The 17,883-nt window shown below is 54.2% G+C and overlaps 1 protein-coding gene across 1 annotated transcript in view; it reads left to right on the plus strand.

The window, feature by feature from the left end:
* The window catches only part of LOC144948949 (diacylglycerol kinase delta-like), a 73,925-nt gene that overhangs the window by 4,876 nt on the left and 51,166 nt on the right, over window positions 1-17,883 (plus strand). Inside the window, 1 exon segment of the mRNA XM_078878706.1 lies at window positions 15,637-15,747. Within this exon segment, the coding sequence (XP_078734832.1) occupies window positions 15,637-15,747 (111 nt within the window).

Here is a 17,883-nt window from a genome sequence, read left to right on the forward strand (position 1 = left end):
GACCAGATCACGGATTTTATGTACTATGTTTAATCGGACCTGGATCTTGTGTTTATTCAAGATTTTGGAGATCTTTTTTGTGATCCCCACAATGTAGGGTAAGGTGATGGTTTTGAATGGCTCCTCAAGAGGGTCCTTCTTCGTGGTTGGAGTGATGGCTTTGCGGATTGTGTAGTCAGAGTAACCATTAGCTTTAAGAGCTTGGTGTACGTGCTTGAGTTCACTGGCAATGTATTCCCGGTCAGAGATGCATTGGGCTCTATGGTGCAGAGTCTTGATGAGGGAATTCTTCTGGGATGGATGGTGGTGGGAATCCGGTTTCAGGTAAGCATCCGTATGGGTAGCTTTCCTGTCGACAGTGGTTCATTGAACCATCAGGTCTCTTTTTTATTAGGACATCCAAAAAAGGTAGCTTGCCATCTTTTTCGACTTCCATGGTGAATCTGATGGCTGGGTGTATGGAATTGACGTGGTCGAGGAATTGGTCTAGAGCAGGCCGGCCATGTGGCCAGATGACAAAAGTGTCATCCACGTACCTCTTCCATAAGGTTGGGCGCAGAGTGGCAGTGTGGATGGTGTCAGTCTCAAATTTCTCCATGAAAACGTTGGCTACAACTGGAGCTAGGGGGGGGGGGCATTGTGGTGCCCTCAGTTTGTTTGTAGAAAGTTCCATTCAAGGTGATGTATGTATTGGTTAAGCAGTGTCTCACCAGGGGGGGTACCCCAGCGTTCAGTCCTTGATGAACCAAGTCTTCAATGATTGCGATGGTGTCAGGTACAGGAACTTTGGTGAATAAGGAAACTACATAAAAACTGACAAGCAGGTCGTTTGGGGACAGGGAAATACCCTTGATTATCGATCCCAGGTGAGTAGAGTTTAGTACCGCAGAGGTGGTTTTTCCAGTGAAAGGCCGCAGGATTTCAGACAAAAAACGAGCCAGTTTATAGGTGGGGGAGTTGATAGTAGAGACAATGGGACTAAGGGGTGTATCTTTATGTATCTATTGTAAGCCATATAATCTTGGTGGCCTGGCAGCAGAAGGTTTCAACGAGAACTGTTTTTGGTTTGATCAATTAATGCGGTTGAATCAGAAATGATTTTGTTGGTTTGTATGACGAGGCTGTTGGTGTATAGCTGCCATCGTTGAGTAATTCTTGAATTTTGTTATATTCTATTTTATCCATGATGACAGTGGCATTGCCCTTGTCGGCTGAGAGGATGACAATGTCATCCCTCTTTTTTATTTATATAATTCAAAACTCTCATCTTTGCTGAGGCTGCTAGCTGGCATTTTAGCGTGTTTGAGGGTTGCAGCGATTTCAGATCTTGCTACGTCTGCAGCGATGTGACCCAGGCCATTGAGAGCCACGTCTACTTGGGCAATGAAATCATTAACTGGTATGTGTCTAGGTGTGACTGCAAAGTTTAGCCCTTTAGCTAAAACGGATTTCAGACCATCGGAAATAGAACTGTTACTGCGATTAATTACGACTTTGTTAACATCTAGCTTTTTGATGTGTGGGTCCGGTCTTTTGTTGAAGAGGAGGTTACATTTGGAAATCAAGTTGTCCTTACATTTAGTCGACATAGTGGCAGCTGAAGAGGCAGTCATATTGTCTACATGTTCCCAATCCGATGTGGACATTGTTTCCGTCAATTATAAGTGTGATTTGTAGAGTGTCTGGTCTAACTGATCTAGTTCGGTGCGTATAAGTCTGATTTTCTCTGAGATAAGAGCTAAGCTAGTTCTGGAAATAATTCGTTTTGCATTAGAAGAAGTTACAGCAGCAGAGGTCAGTGTAAATGCAATTGGTATTACCCCAGAGTCGCGGCATATCTTCAGAAAGGTAAGAGACTCGATCAGCTGAGCTTTCTTATCCCGGAGTTTGTTGAAGGATCTCAAAGCTATGTGGAAAAGTTTTCGTGACTGCAGGGATTAATATTTGAGTGAATATTATTACCATTTTCTCTGGATCGTGGGGGTGCCTCTTATTTTCATGAGCGTCTTATGATCCCGAGAGCGCGCTAAGGCACGCGCACACACCAGCGGTAACCACAGCACATTGGGTCAGGCCGACCCAGAGGTCAGATTGACCCAGCATGTTACCAAGTCTTCATTAAAAACTATTTCTTATTTTACGAGGCAAGGCCCACTGATCTGTGTAGCTTCTTTTCAGAAGCGACCTGGCCACAAATCATAGCTCAACGAAGTGGCTTATCATGCGGAAATTTCTAGCAGCCAAATACTCTGATCTATACAATCTATAACGGACGCTGCTATCATCGTGAAATCTTGTGACAGACGACGTATCCCAGGATCGCCCTGAAGGCCTAGGCCTGGCGTGTCACGCAATCTGTGGTACCTTGGGGTCAAATGTGGTTGGTGGCTTATTGCATTCAAATTGTTCGACTGTCATCTTAACCACAACGCCATCGCGTCGCCGCCGTGGCTCGGTATCTGCTCGCTCTCGCCGAGCGAGGTCGACTCCAGAGACGCCAGGAGGAGGTGGAACCACAGACGTGCAGCACGCGCAGCAGCAGCCGGGTGGTGAGCGCCGGCGCTGTCAACAATTGCCCAAGCTCTGCGGTCCTCCGTTCGTGCAGATGTTTTCGGCCAATTAATGAGCGTTCAGACACGTCGGAGGGACCCGGAGAAAATCCACGCGTGCGAGGGGGCAACACTATATCCCGTGAAGAAGGGACGGATGTCAGCCCACACTGCCAAGGCAGAGCACGGCCGCTCCGAAGAACGGCCGTGCTCTGCCCACGGCAAGGGAGTTTCGCGACATATTGCAATCTGTGTGTGGTCCGCCAACCCTCGCTGCCTCCACAGTGCTCGATTACAGACCACTTGCGTAGCCACCGCCATCCATTGCCGTGATATGGAGGAAAGTCTCTTGCAGCGAGCAGCGCACCACCCTGTGCAGCCGACGACGGCGCTGCCGCGTGACGATCCCAACGCGTCGTGACATTTCGATGCGCAACTCTTCCCCTTCCGCTGTGCTATTGCGAGCCGCCAGGCACGTGCAGCAAAGGTCAACGTTTACACATTTTTCATTTCAGGGGGAGGACAAGGCAATTTATTTGTACGCGGTGGTGCTATGTACAGGTTGGCCCAAAATTCAGGACACATCGGGTTATCACATTTACATTAACCCTGGCATTAAACATTTTAATCGTTAATTCTTCAAGTTAATATTGTATCTGTTAACACTATTCATATCTATTTGCCTTCTTCCTGTGGGCTCAGTGCTCTGACGCAGCTTTTGCTCCTTTGGGGGGCGACCCAGCCACCTGAGGCCACTGCCTTTCAAGCTTGGGCACTCGCACGGCAACTCGAGTCTGCATAGATGCCATCATCATCATCATTATTATTTTCAAAGGGCAGCTGCCCGCACGTTGCAACGATCAACACAGAAGGAGGTGGCATTTTACGATGCAGCCTCAAGTGATGTCTTGTTGCCATTTACGTAAACTCGGATGAACAAGACTTCGGTGGAGGCCACCGTTGCAGTCGATGAGCGAGTTCTTGTGCGGAGGAACGTCCTTTGCAGCGAGCAGTGCACCACCCTGTGTCACGGAGCGGCCGCCACCACCACCACCACCGCGTGACAATCCTAACGTGCCTTGACGCTCATCACGTGACGCAGAGCTCGCGTGAAGGAGGCGTGGGGCGGTCAGCGCCGTGCCCGCGCCCGGCTTTGCCCCGCCGAGGTTTCGGCCGAAGCGAGCGCGTCCGCTCGGATTTGTTGCGCCGCGCTTCACGACGCGGGGCGGCTCGTTGTGTTGACCCCGGGCGACCCCCGGGGCGAGGCGACTCGTCCACATGGCCCGTGTCGGGGCGCGTGGCCGCCGAGGACCAATCGCCGGCGTCTCCTTTCGGACGGGGCAGTCCGGGACACCGTTCCGGGAAATGATTTTGGCCGCGCCACGTCCATCTCGCCTTTATTTGTGGTCGTGGATTGTATAAACCTGTTCGTAGGCTTATAGGATTATGGGGTAAATTATAACGATGTAGAATTACGACGGACAGCTGTGCCTTGTATTCTAGCGGTGGGGCCTGATGCCGATAATCCGTATTCCCTGACCCTGCCAGCTGAGCAGTGATTCGGAAACATCGAGTGACAAATTAAGTCGAGGCGCTGCAACGCAGTAGGGCAGCACCACTGATAGCGCCGCAGGGAAGAAGCAACAACGCTTCTTCAATTGAGCGACGTTCTAAGAAAAGCCAATGCGTTGGTATTCGCGGTTGTGTTGTGTGGCTGTCCCGTGGTGCCACAGTGGCTAGGAGATGTTAACTCCCTCGCCTGGTATACAGGAGGTCGTGGGTTCTGACGCCTGCTGCTGTATATTTGGCGTTTGCATCTTCTCCCCGTGGTTTTTTCTCCGGGTCCTCTGGTTTTTCCATTCCACGTTTAGAATCAACACCACGCGTTTAGAGGATTTGGCTCGTGCTATACATTTTACGTTATAAGCCATTTCGCTGAGCTATCATTTGTGGCCAGGTCACTTTTGAAAAATAGCTACATAGCTCAGTGGCCCTATCTGGTAACATCAAAAGTGTGCAGTTTTTCAGGTTGTGCCGTGTGCTGTTCGGCATTGGATGCATTTAGTTTCTGCAGAAGCACGTGGAGCGAAACGTCGGACATTGTGCCGAACTACTCGTGCGGTACGACGAGAATGTACGCATTGGAAGGTTATCGGAACTTTGGAGGGAGTTCCAAAGCCAGCAAATAAGAACCAACGCCGTTCTTGAGTCGAGCTGGGTTATAGGAACTCGATCAGGGGATGATTAAGCATATTCACAGTGCCATTATGAAGATATGCTATATGCAGCAGCATGCGTAATGCCAATTGAGTAATTTGCAGGTAGTTATTCTGCCGCGTGGTGTTTCGGCCAACAGCAGTGGCATTGTGTGGCCTCATTCGGAGGAAACCAGTGGGCCCGGAATAACCCGCGGCGCAGAGCAGGGGCAGAGAACGACGATCAGAGTGCACAGAGACGGCGCGCCAGAGTCGGGAGTCGAACCCGGGGAGTGTGGGTGTGGGGTGGAGAGGGGGGGGGGGTGGGTGGAGAGGGGGGGGGGTGGGTGGAGAGGGGGGGGGGTGGGTGGAGAGGGGGGGGGTGGGTGGAGAGGGGGGGGGTGGAGAGGGGGGGGTGGAGAGGGGGGGGGTCAGCCGCGTGACGTCACGGCGTTCAGGGGGTCACAGACCCTTCTCCTGCTCCCGGTGCTCTGTCAACCTCGCGGTTAAATCATCCCGCGACCGTGACGCCATCTCCTCCACCACCTCCAGCTCCTCCACCTCCTCCACCACCACTTCCTCCTCCTCCTCCAGCTCCTCCTCCACCTCCTCCTCCACCTCCTCCACCACCGCCTCCACCCCCTTCCTCCTCCCTCCCGAGCACCGCCAGGCGCTAAAGTTAGCGTGCGCGTGAGAACGGCGCGCGGGGAAGCGTCGCGTTCGCGTCTCGAGAAACAGGCGCGCGCGTGGAGGCGGGCGGCGAGGAGGAGTCGCAGGCTCGAGGTTTAAAACGGGACGGCTTTGGCTGCTTGTCCGAATAAATATTTAGACGGCGAGGGGGGGGGGGCGGTGGGAGCGGGGGGGGGGTAGCGCAGCCTTTGGAACGCCTTTGTTGTTTCTAGATTTGAAGCTTTCGTGACTGCAAGTATTCATATTCTTAGGGTTTTTCGGTAAAGTCACGTAGGTAAAAAGCAAGCGTGGCTGTGACGGTTCCACCTGAAGACGGAAGCTTGTGTTGCCTCCGAAACGTCGTGATTTTTATTAAATTTTTATTTTACTTTCTTTAATTTTAATTTTTTTGCCGTTGTTGTTTGTGCGCTCAAGCAGACGAGCAGCCTCTGGCTTTTATTTATCGGGGAGGGAAGCGGCGACATTCCTACAGGAACTGTTTAAGGACCCCCCCCCCCCCACCCCTGCCCCACCCCCAACACCCAATTCTGAATCTGTCTGTATGTCTGAGGAATCCGATGAGCTATGAAGCTCTTTTCTCCAGCCAGCGGCAGGGGCCCCATTTTCCCTCCCGCGAGTTGCGACGTTTTTACTTTGTGCCACGAGGCTGCGCTTGGCGATGCGCGCCCGTGCATTCGTTCAGCGAAAGTCGGTGGGCGGCTTTGTGATGCTAATGCTCGACTTGTTACCCCATCAATTCGAGAGTCTCTTAGTATCATTATTATTCAGCCGTCGAGGAAGCCTCTCCACCGAGTGCTCTTCCACCGGTGACAATAATAATGATGATGTGTGCTTGGCTTATGATAATTGGTTTTTTACCCTTTTATCTGGCAACAAAACTGAGACCTTTTTTTACAAGGAGTCATGTTTGCATTGACCACAATACCTGCGGTCGGAATGCAAACAAAAAATACAACTCTGATAATGTATGCACTGTCCTTGAAATTGGTTGGTCCACACCAGAGACAGCTTTCCTTAGAGCCTAGTCTCACATGGTGTTGGACAGTGCATACATTATCACCCTCAAAGACAAAGATCGCACGTCCCGTGTAGCCTCAAGTGGCTGTTGGGGCGAGTGTTGTTAGCGAGCACCTATGGCGCCGCCTCTGTCTCCCGAGTGTCGCGGTTAACACGCCTCGCATCCGCGACTGGGCGGCCGAGGTGACCGGTTCAGATCATTGCCGCCGCTGGTGTTCTTGGCAGCCACGAGCGGTTCGAATCGAACTCGGCTCGCCGGGTTCGTGGCGAAGCTTTGACAGGCTACTGGGGGCAAGTGCCGTTAGTAGCGAGTAGCAGCAGCAGCAGCGCCTGTGGAGGCAGAGCCGGCCCAGCCACTAAGCGACCCTTGCAATTGCAAAAGGCCCCGTGGCCAGCAGAGGGCCCCCTAGAGTCACTGCTAGCTAGTGGGTGAAAAAAAATCATACATCAAAGGGGCCTCCAACCAAATTTTGCTTAGGGCCCCCAAAGGTCTAGGGCCGGTTCTGTGTGGAGGCTACCAGCACTGTGGTACAACACGGGGGGTGGTGGTGGGGTGGGTGGCCAGCACCACACGCGGACAGAGCGAGCAGCCGAGCTCTCACGGCTGCGCCCACGGCGTGGTCGGTGGTCGAGGCCGGACACTTCGCGACCTCCGCGGACTCAGCCGCGAGACGCGCGTGGCCACACGTCGCGGTGGGCAGTGAGGAGCTCCCGTCGTGACGCCACGCACGGGGCTCACGGAGACGGGCGAGTGAAGGTCGACAGTATGGGGGTGATGGGGGTGGGGGGGTGATGGTGATGGGGTGGGTGGGGGTCGGGTGATGGGGGTGGGTGGGGGTCGGGTGATGGTGGTGGGTGGGAGTGATGATTGGTTGGGGGGTGATGGGAGTGATGGGGGGTGGGTGGGGGTAGGGTGATGGGGGTGGGTAACGAAATAAACAAAAATCACCCCCGCCACCACCTCCACCCCCGCCACCACCCCCCCTCCACCACCCCCCCTCCACCACGACCACCCCTCCACCACCCCCCCTCCACCGGAGGGATCCGGGAAACCGCGTTGCTATTTCGAGCCCTCACCTCCGTGCCAAAAATAGCCACGGCGCTTTGCGGAGGCTGGGGAGGAGGTTCGCTTGAGGAACGAATTGGGGCGGATGAGAGTGGTGGTGGTGCCGCTGCTGCTGCTGCGTTAGAGGGGGGGGGTAGGGAAGGGATGCTGGGAGCTGGGGAGGAGGAGGTGCTGGGGGTGATTCGGCAAGGGTCCCCCCCCCACCACCATCACCTCTGGGTGGGGTTTGCCGAGAGGACCCCCGTGGTGGTGGTGGCGGCGGTGTCACAGCGCCGATGCGGGAAGGGCAGGAGACGCGGCAGCAGCGAAAGCGGCTCCGAGATGATGGCGGCGGCGGCGACGGTTGTGGCGGTGGTGGTGGCGGTGGTGGTGGCGGTGGCTGCCTACGAGTGACGGGTTGGGAAGAGAGCCTTGGGGGGCGGCGGAGAGGAGACGCGCGGCGTGGCCGCTGGAAGGGGTCGTGGGAGCATCCCTCGAGTGACGCGGCATGGCTTGGAAGGTTGGTTCGGGGGGGGGGCGGCCCCCCCAGTCCCCCCACACACACAAACGGGGGGCGAGGGGCTTGAGGGGTAGCCGCGCGTTCCGCAACACCGCCACGCGATTGCGTTCGAGCTCGGAGTATCGCGCTGTATGCTTGGAGGGGGCTTTTTGATGGAATTCATAAACCACGTGTCAAGATGTGGGGGGGGGGGGGGGGGGGGGGCTGGAGCGGTGGCACAGCGGTTAGCGGCGCTCCGCTGCTGTCAACCCACGAGGGCGACCTGGGTTCGACCCCCCCCCCCCCGTACGAGCCACGGCTGACACGAGCGAGCGGGGTTGGTAGACATCCTGGACGCTGCGTCGATCTTCATCCTCCCCACCCCCCTTCCCGCGACCACGTGGCCCGCACCCATCTGCAGCACTGATGGACCAGCGCGGTGAAGTATGGTCAAAAACAAGCCCCCGCCCTGTGGTGAGGAGGCTTTCATCCATCCAGCAGTGGGTCGAGGCGGAGACGTGCGAGCACGCGACTTGCATCGCGCGCGAGATTGGGGGCTGCGTGTGTCTGTGTCGATGGTTGTGCTATTGGTGGTTGTGTAGATGGACGTCGCTTCACTGCTGTGTTCAGCTGCCGCAGTCACCTGCCGCGTGACGTTCGCTTCAGCATGAACAATGTATTGTGTGGACACACTCCGCACGGCATGGATATCCACTGCTGGATGAGGGCCTGCCCACGCCCGTAGGGCTGGTGGTGGGTGGGTGGGGGGGTATTTAACCATACTTCACCACGCTGGTCGGTGCGGGTTGGTGATCTCACGGAGCATCGACGCGGGAGCGTAGAAGTACAGCGCAACAATGGATTGCACCGGCATTGCCCACACCACGTCGCGTCGCAGCCGTCCATAGCAACCTCCACGCGCTGTTTTGTGTTTCGGAGTTTGCTGTCCTTCCCCCGGCACCTCCCATTAACAGGGTTGGCTACGTACGGTGCGAAAGAAGTGCAACGTGCACACACGCATCGTGGTCATACCCAGCGTGACACTTGCAGGCTGCAGCTGGCCGCGCATGCGACTCCGAACAACAGGGAGGGACTTCACTTGGCATGCCTCATCCATCGTGTGAGCACGTGCGGCACGCGTACCATGAGAGGAATATGGGCTCCAATGATGAGATGATTATCGTGTGCTGTGAAGAAGGGTCGTTTACCGAAACGTCGACTTTTATTATATATTTTTTACATTTGCCGCCACAGTGTTGAGTTTCATTATTTATTTTGTGTGTGCACGTATCACTACTGCCAATGCGAGCATCGCCAAATCATTTGTCTAGAATTACAGTATTAACGATTTTGCGTTTCTTATTTTCCTAGTGGTAGTGCCTTACGCCGACAATCCCCTAGCAGCGTTTCGGAAGGGAAAACAGAAAATATCTCGCGAGAAGTTGCAAGTCCACCGTGTCCACTCCATCGCAGGGATTTGCCCATAACAGGTCATCTGTATTCCAGTGGGCAGACCTGACGACATTGCGTGTTGCCCCCCCACGTGCTCAGCTTTACCGCGTTCTTCCGAGTGGACGGGCGCTCCGCAAAGTCAGACGCTCACCGCAGCCGGAGCCTCTCTGTGTCAGTGGCGAACACAAAAGTGTGGCCACTGACACACGCACGAACACACCTTTACCCGCATTGACGAGACGCACCTTTAACTTTTGCTGTAACAAAAAATTGGTGTTTTAAAAATAAGTGTCACCTTATCTGGAGAATACGGTAGGATGGATGTTTGTGTGTGTGTGGGAGGGGAGTGGTGGCGCAGCAGTTAGCAGAGGTGTGGACTCGAGTCATGTGACTTGGACTCGAGTCAGACTCGAGTCATGAATTTGATGACTTGCGACTCGACTTGGACTTGCATAACAATGACTTTGTCCCACCTATGAGATGTGGACTCGAGTCATGTGACTTGGACTCGAGTCAGACTCGAGTCATGAATTTGATGACTTGCGACTCGACTTGGACTTGCATAACAATGACTTTGTCCCACCTCTGGCAGTTAGTGCGTTGTGCTCCGTTCCCGGCAAAGACTTGGAGAGTTCCGACTCTCGCTCACGGCCACCAACGCCCGTGACGATTATCTGAACCGGTTCTAGGCCACCCCTAGGTCGACTCAGTGTCAAATGCGTACCTGGTGCGATGTGTGAACAATCGCGACTCGGGAGACAAAGGCGGCCGAGCGAGGTGTTGGCAAACCATCATCACCTCGTGTGCTCGCTAACAACACTTGCCCCAACAGTCTGTTGAGGTTACACGGGGGTTCTTTGTGTTTAATATGTGGCGCACGTGCTCTCAGCGAGCACTGCATTCAATGAGCACGAAGGACACAGCAGGAGCTGTCAGTGTCACTGATGTCGAGTGATTTGATGTGGAATGCACTGTCGGTTTTGCAGATTTGTTTTCAATCATGAAGTAAGTCCTTTCAAATCCAAGCCACGTCGTTTTTTCGCTATCTGGCACGCATTGCACCATAGAAGTACAGTATAACAACGAGTCTTGCTGATGTTTAAGTTAAATTAGCTTGAAGAATCTAAGTTGCTGGAGAAGTTCATGATATTGTCCTTGTTACGTTTTATGCTGCGGACAGTCGCTTCACCCATGCCGTAACTTGCAGCAAGATCCATAGCAGAGGTGTTTTGGGTCAGATCGCGTAAATATAAACGCGTCGTGAAACCCGCCACCACCCGACACAGCCAATCAGTAAGGTTTGGCACGTAAACAGAACGTGCCAACTCAGCCTGTACACAACACTGACCGTCTAACACTGACGGCGCTGACTGGGATAGCCAACTGCCATCCTTCGTAGCGCATCTAGCGGACACGTTTAGCGACGACGAGATGACGACGACGACGACGACCTGGGACGGCACGACGGGGATCCCACTCCAGCAACAGCCCCGAGCTCCCGCACACGGACCCCTCTCACACTCCCAGCAGGGCCCCAATGGGGGTGGTGAGTGGCACTTTATTTTAATAAAATTTTTATTTTACCAGGTAAGGCCCCACTGAGCTATAGAGCTCCTGTTCAGGAGCGACCTGGATATCACCAACGATCGCTCAACGAAGTGGCTTCATGTCATCACGGTGGACAATTGTAGCAGTAGCCAAGAGCTGGTCTCCTGACCAGGTATCGGCAACCAAAATAACAAGAAGAGCCGGTTTCTTTCGAATTCAGTAACACAAAGCCCCCCCACAATATTTCAAGAGCTGGGTCGGGATCGAACCCACGACCTCCTGCATACCCGGCAAGGCGGTTCACATCTCGCAACCGTGGCACCCCGATATATTATGTTTAAATCACCCACAGTAATAACCAGGGTGGCCGCTGCATTCGAACCGTGAACCTTTGCAATGCTACCGCTGGGCCACGTCTCCCCGCACAAAGCGCGCCATAACTAAACACACGAGTATTCTTTTCTAATCACATAGTAGTGGTGACACGTGGTTTAACATCCTCCCTTGCCTATGCTGTTTCCGGCAGTTCACCAGCAGTGGCTCAAGCAAGCCCGACCCTGCTGATGAGACACTGAATGTCAGAACCGGTGCAGAACTTGCTTGTATTAAACCGGTGCTGCTGATGGGATCCACTTCCTGAATGCCGTGTGGCTGACGGAATGCCTAAAGAAATCACTGATATGTGGAGGAGGCATCATATCAGTTGATATCACTTTGTTATGGCCCTCCTGGATCATCACCTTTCATCCATGTCATTGACGACACGGGTGAATGAGACGACAAGGGGGTGTTATCTGTTTTGTCAATAACATTCTGGACGAGGACGGCTTCACGATCGCGTCTCGTGTTTTAAGCATCGCCTTACATCGCCCTTAAAGAAACGAAACCGATTTTTTTGTTTTACATACTAAATATTGTTAATTAGTCGAATGCAATTACAGGCTTCTCACGACGTAGGCTTGTTAATCCACAAAGGGTCACTGTCGCGAGAGATTAGGCCGACTGCTGAGAGCAGGTGGAGGGAGTAGAGTGAGTGAGTGAGAGCTGGTGGAGGGAGTGGAGTGAGTGAGTGAGTGTAGGGAGTGGAGGGAGTGGAGTGAGTGAGAGCTGGTGGAGGGAGTGGAGTGAGTAGAGTGAGTGAGAGCAGGTGGAGGGAGTGGTTGGAGTGGAGTGAGAGCTGGTGGAGGGAGTGGAGGGAGTGGGGTGAGTGAGTGAGTGAGAGCTGATGGAGGGAGTGGAGGGAGTGGGGTGAGTGAGTGAGTGAGAGCTGATGGAGGGAGTGGAGGGAGTGGGGTGAGTGAGTGAGTGAGAGCAGGTGGAGGGAGTGGAGGGAGTGGGATGAGTGAGTGGTTGAGAGCAGGTGGAGGGATTAGAGTGAGTGGAGGGAGGTGAGTGAGTGAGAGCAGGTGGAGGGAGTGGAGGGAGTGGAGTGGTTGAGAGCTGGTGGAGGGAGTGGATGGAGTGAGTGAGTGTAGGTGAGTGAGTGAGTGTAGGTGAGTGAGTGAGTGAGTGTAGGTGAGTGAGTGAGTGTAGGTGAGTGAGTGAGTGTAGGTGAGTGAGTGAGTGTAGGTGAGGTGAGTGAGTGAGTGGAGGTGAGTGAGTGTAGGTGAGTGGAGGTGAGTGAGTGAGTGTAGGTGAGTGAGTGAGTGTAGGTGAGTGAGTGAGTGTAGGTGAGGTGAGTGAGTGAGTGTAGGTGAGTGAGTGGAGGTGAGTGAGTGTAGGTGAGTGGAGGTGAGTGAGTGAGTGTAGGTGAGTGAGTGGAGGTGAGTGAGTGGAGGTGAGTGGAGGTGAGTGAGTGTAGGTGAGTGTGAGTGAGTGAGTGGAGGTGAGTGTAGGTGAGTGAGTGAGTGTAGGTGAGTGTGAGTGTAGGTGAGTGAGTGAGTGTAGGTGAGTGAGTGTAGGTGAGTGTAGGTGAGTGGAGGTGAGTGGAGGTGAGTGTGAGTGAGTGTGAGTGAGTGTAGGTGAGTGGAGGTGAGTGGAGGTGAGTGAGTGAGTGGTTACGTCCATGATGGGCTGCAGGGTGGCGCCTGCGGTGACGCCGGCGCCTCGCAGCCAGAGGCGCTGGGTTCGAGGCCCGACTGGGGACAGTGTCTGCGTGCAGTCCCGTCAGTGTTCTTCCCCCTGTTTCTGTTTGGGGTTTCTCCGGATTCTATCTCCGCTCCCCCCTCCCCCGTAGGTGAAGATCAGATACAAAAATGTTCCATAATAGAGGTTTTTTGTGGATTGGATCGTGTAAATATATAAACGTGTCGTTACACCCGCCACCACCCGACACAGCCAATTAGTAAGGTTTGTCACGTAAACAGAACGTGCCAATGCGTTACTCGTACAGAACACCGGTGTATAATGATAATAATAACAACGATACGAATACATGTTAATTATGCGAGGAGATTAGGCAATCGGATTTGTTGAGAAAGAAAGAAAAATTGCCCAATGGCCCAGTGAAGCCTGGGCACCTCTCAGTGTGAGTCTTAGTGGGGTCAAGGCTCCTCTCAGTGTGAGTCTTAGTGGGGTCAAGGCTCCTCTCAGTGTGAGCCTTAGTGGGGTCAAGGCTCCTCTCAGTGTGAGTCTTAGTGGGGTCAAGGCACCTCTCAGTGTGAGCCTTAGTGGGGTCAAGGCTCCTCTCAGTGTGAGTCTTAGTGGGGTCAAGGCTCCTCTCAGTGTGAGCCTTAGTGGGGTCAAGGCACCTCTCAGTGTGAGCCTTAGTGGGGTCAAGGCTCCTCTCAGTGTGAGTCTTAGTGGGGTCAAGGCTCCTCTCAGTGTGAGTCTTAGTGGGGTCAAGGCTCCTCTCAGTGTGAGTCTTAGTGGGGTCAAGGCTCCTCTCAGTGTGAGTCTTAGTGGGGTCAAGGCTCCTCTCAGTGAGCCTTAGTGGGGTCAAGGCTCCTCTCAGTGAGCCTTAGTGGGGTCAAGGCTCCTCTCAGTGAGCCTTAGTGGGGTCAAGGCTCCTCTCAGTGTGAGTCTTAGTGGGGTCAAGGCACCTCTCAGTGTGAGCCTTAGTGGGGTCAAGGCTCCTCTCAGTGTGAGTCTTAGTGGGGTCAAGGCTCCTCTCAGTGTGAGTCTTAGTGGGGTCAAGGCTCCTCTCAGTGTGAGCCTTAGTGGGGTCAAGGCTCCTCTCAGTGAGCCTTAGTGGGGTCAAGGCTCCTCTCAGTGTGAGTCTTAGTGGGGTCAAGGCTCCTCTCAGTGTGAGTCTTAGTGGGGTCAATGCTCCTCTCAGTGTGAGCCTTAGTGGGGTCAAGGCTCCTCTCAGTGAGCCTTAGTGGGGTCAAGGCTCCTCTCAGTGTGAGTCTTAGTGGGGTCAAGGCTCCTCTCAGTGTGAGCCTTAGTGGGGTCAAGGCACCTCTCAGTGTGAGCCTTAGTGGGGTCAAGGCTCCTCTCAGTGTGAGTCTTAGTGGGGTCAAGGCTCCTCTCAGTGTGAGTCTTAGTGGGGTCAAGGCTCCTCTCAGTGTGAGCCTTAGTGGGGTCAAGGCTCCTCTCAGTGTGAGCCTTAGTGGGGTCAAGGCTCCTCTCAGTGTGAGTCTTAGTGGGGTCAAGGCTCCTCTCAGTGTGGGCCTTAGTGGGGTCAAGGCACCTCTCAGTGTGAGCCTTAGTGGGGTCAAGGCTCCTCTCAGTGTGAGTCTTAGTGGGGTCAAGGCTCCTCTCAGTGTGAGTCTTAGTGGGGTCAAGGCTCCTCTCAGTGTGAGCCTTAGTGGGGTCAAGGCTCCTCTCAGTGTGAGTCTTAGTGGGGTCAAGGTACCTCTCAGTGTGAGCCTTAGTGGGGTCAAGGCACCTCTCAGTGTGAGTCTTGGTGGGGTCAAGGCTCCTCTCAGTGTGAGCCTTAGTGGGGTCAAGGCACCTCTCAGTGTGGGCCTTAGTGGGGTCAAGGCTCCTCTCAGTGTGAGTCTTAGTGGGGTCAAGGCTCCTCTCAGTGTGAGCCTTAGTGGGGTCAAGGCACCTCTCAGTGTGAGCCCTAGTGGGGTCAAGGCACCTCTCAGTGTGGGCCTTAGTGGGGTCAAGGCACCTCTCAGTGTGAGTCTTGGTGGGGTCAAGGCACCTCTCAGTGTGAGCCTTAGTGGGGTCAAGGCACCTCTCAGTGTGAGCCTTAGTGGGGTCAAGGCACCTCTCAGTGTGGGCCTTAGTGGGGTCAAGGCTCCTCTCAGTGTGGGCCTTAGTGGGGTCAAGGCACCTCTCGTGAGTGGCAGATCCACAGCAGGAGGGGAAGGGGGGGGGCAACCCTACCCACCACCCCCTTGCACCCCTAAATATTAATTTTATTTATATATTTACCACAGAGAACACGCAGGATTTTATTTATTTCGTAAATTATTGTAGGGCACTCTTTAAAAGGCTCGTGATTCCCCCTAGGGGACGACATCTATATCCGCCTCTGCCCCTCGTTCCACGCGCTGACACGAGACGCATTACGCAAGCGCTGCCCCCCCCCCCCCACGGGACACCGAACGACCATCGTAGTGATGCAAAAACTTCTGCCGCGGTCTATTTTCATTTTATTCATTTTTCTCCCAGAATACAAAACAGGCGCTCGCGACGACGACCCCGCCGCTGCTGCTTTGTGCGTCCGATGTTGCGCACGGCTAACCAGAGCCCGCTCCTCCTCTCTCCCCCTCCTCCTCTCTCCACCTCAACTCCTCCTCGTCACAGACGAGCGTGCGAGAGGGTTTCCTGATGAAGCAGACGAGTTCGTTCCAGCGGTGGAAGCGCCGCTACTTCAAGCTGCGCGGACGCACCCTCTACTACGCCAAGGACGCCAAGGCGAGTGCCCGACCCCCCCCCCCACTCACGCCAAGGGTAGTGCACCACCACCTGCACCACCACCTGCAACACCCACACCAAGGGTAGTGCACCACCTGCACCAAGGGTAGTGCACAGAGGTGTGGACTCGAGTCATGTGACTTGGACTCGAGTCAGACTCGAGTCATGAATTTGATGACTTGCGACTCGACTTGGACTTGCATAACAATGACTTTGTCCCACCTATGAGATGTGGACTCGAGTCATGTGACTTGGACTCGAGTCAGACTCGAGTCATGAATTTGATGACTTGCGACTCGACTTGGACTTGCATAACAATGACTTTGTCCCACCTATGAGATGTGGACTTGAGTCATGTGACTTGGACTCGAGTCAGACTCGAGTCATGAATTTGATGACTTGCGACTCGACTTGGACTTGCATAACAATGACTTTGTCCCACCTCTGGTAGTGCACCACCACTCGCACCAAGGGTAGTGCACCACTCACACCAAGAGTAGGGCACCACTCACACCAAGGGTAGTGCACCACCCACGCCAAGGGTAGTGCACCACCCACGCCAAGGGTAGTGCACCACTCACACCAAGAGTAGTGCACCACTCACACCAAGAGTAGTGCACCACTCACACCAAGGGTAGTGCACCACTCACACCAAGGGTAGTGCACCACTCACACCAAGGGTAGTGCACCACCTGCACCAAGAGTAGTGCACCACCCACGCCAAGGGTAGTGCACCACTCGCACCAAGGATAGTGCACCACCCACACCAAGGGTAGTGCACCACTCACACCAAGAGTAGTGCACCACCCACACCAAGGGTAGTGCACCACTCACACCAAGGGTAGTGCACCACTCACACCAAGGGTAGTGCACCACCTGCACCAAGAGTAGTGCACCACCCACGCCAAGGGTAGTGCACCACTCGCACCAAGGATAGTGCACCACCCACACCAAGGGTAGTGCACCACTCACACCAAGAGTAGTGCACCACCCACACCAAGGGTAGTGCACCGTTCACGTGCAGGCAGGAAGCGACGACTCACACCCTGTCTGTGCCTCGCGTGCACGTGAGCGGCGTGTCGCGTGTGCAGTGCTCTCAGCCTTGTCCAGACCACCAACTCAAAGGAGTTGCAAGCGTCACTCGCTCTCTGTCAGCAGCTGTCTCTGAAGGGAGGGCCACATGGTCAGCACTTTCTGGTTGATGGTCTAAATAATAATAATACGGTACAAACATACGACAAGTACACACGTAGGCTACGTACACACACGCACGTACACACACGTACACACACGTACACACACACGCATGTACACATACGCGCACGTACACACACGCAGGTACACATACGCGCACGTACACACACACGCACGTACACACACGTACACACACGCATGTACACATGTAGGCTACATACACACACACGCACGTACACACACGTACACACACGTACACACACGCATGTACACATGTAGGCTACATACACACACACGCACGTACACACACGTACACACACGCATGTACACATGTAGGCTACGTACACACACGTACACACACGCATGTACACACGTAGGCTACGTACACACACACGCACGTACACACATGCATGTATACATACGCGCATGTACACACACACGCACGTACTCACACGTACACACACACGCACGTACACACACGCGCACGTACACACACACGCACGTACACACACGTACACACACACGCACGTACACACACGTACACACACACACGCATGTCCACACACGCGCATGTACACACATACCCTCCGCATGCACAGCTGGTATCAACCCACTGCGGGGGGGGGGGGGCCCGAGGCATGGATGATTATCATTGTTGGGCTCCCCCTTCTCCACGTGTCCACTCCGAGTGAGGTGACACGAGAGATATGGACCGGTGACAGAGACGGAGCGAACACAGACGGATGTCTCACCACGAGACGTGGACAGATGAGGCGGGAATTGAGTGAAGTGAGCGAGGTGAAGACGCAGATACAAAGACGGCAGTGAGACGAGGAGAGACGAGAGAGGTGAATTCGGTTTATTTGGCAACGAAATTCGAGCTGATGTTGCGGTAAATATCGTTCTTCTCTCACGAGTACGGACCCCCCCTCCCCTTGAGCT

Source organism: Lampetra fluviatilis, chromosome 51 (assembly GCF_964198595.1).
Source record: "Lampetra fluviatilis chromosome 51, kcLamFluv1.1, whole genome shotgun sequence".
NCBI lineage: Eukaryota > Metazoa > Chordata > Hyperoartia > Petromyzontiformes > Petromyzontidae > Lampetra > Lampetra fluviatilis.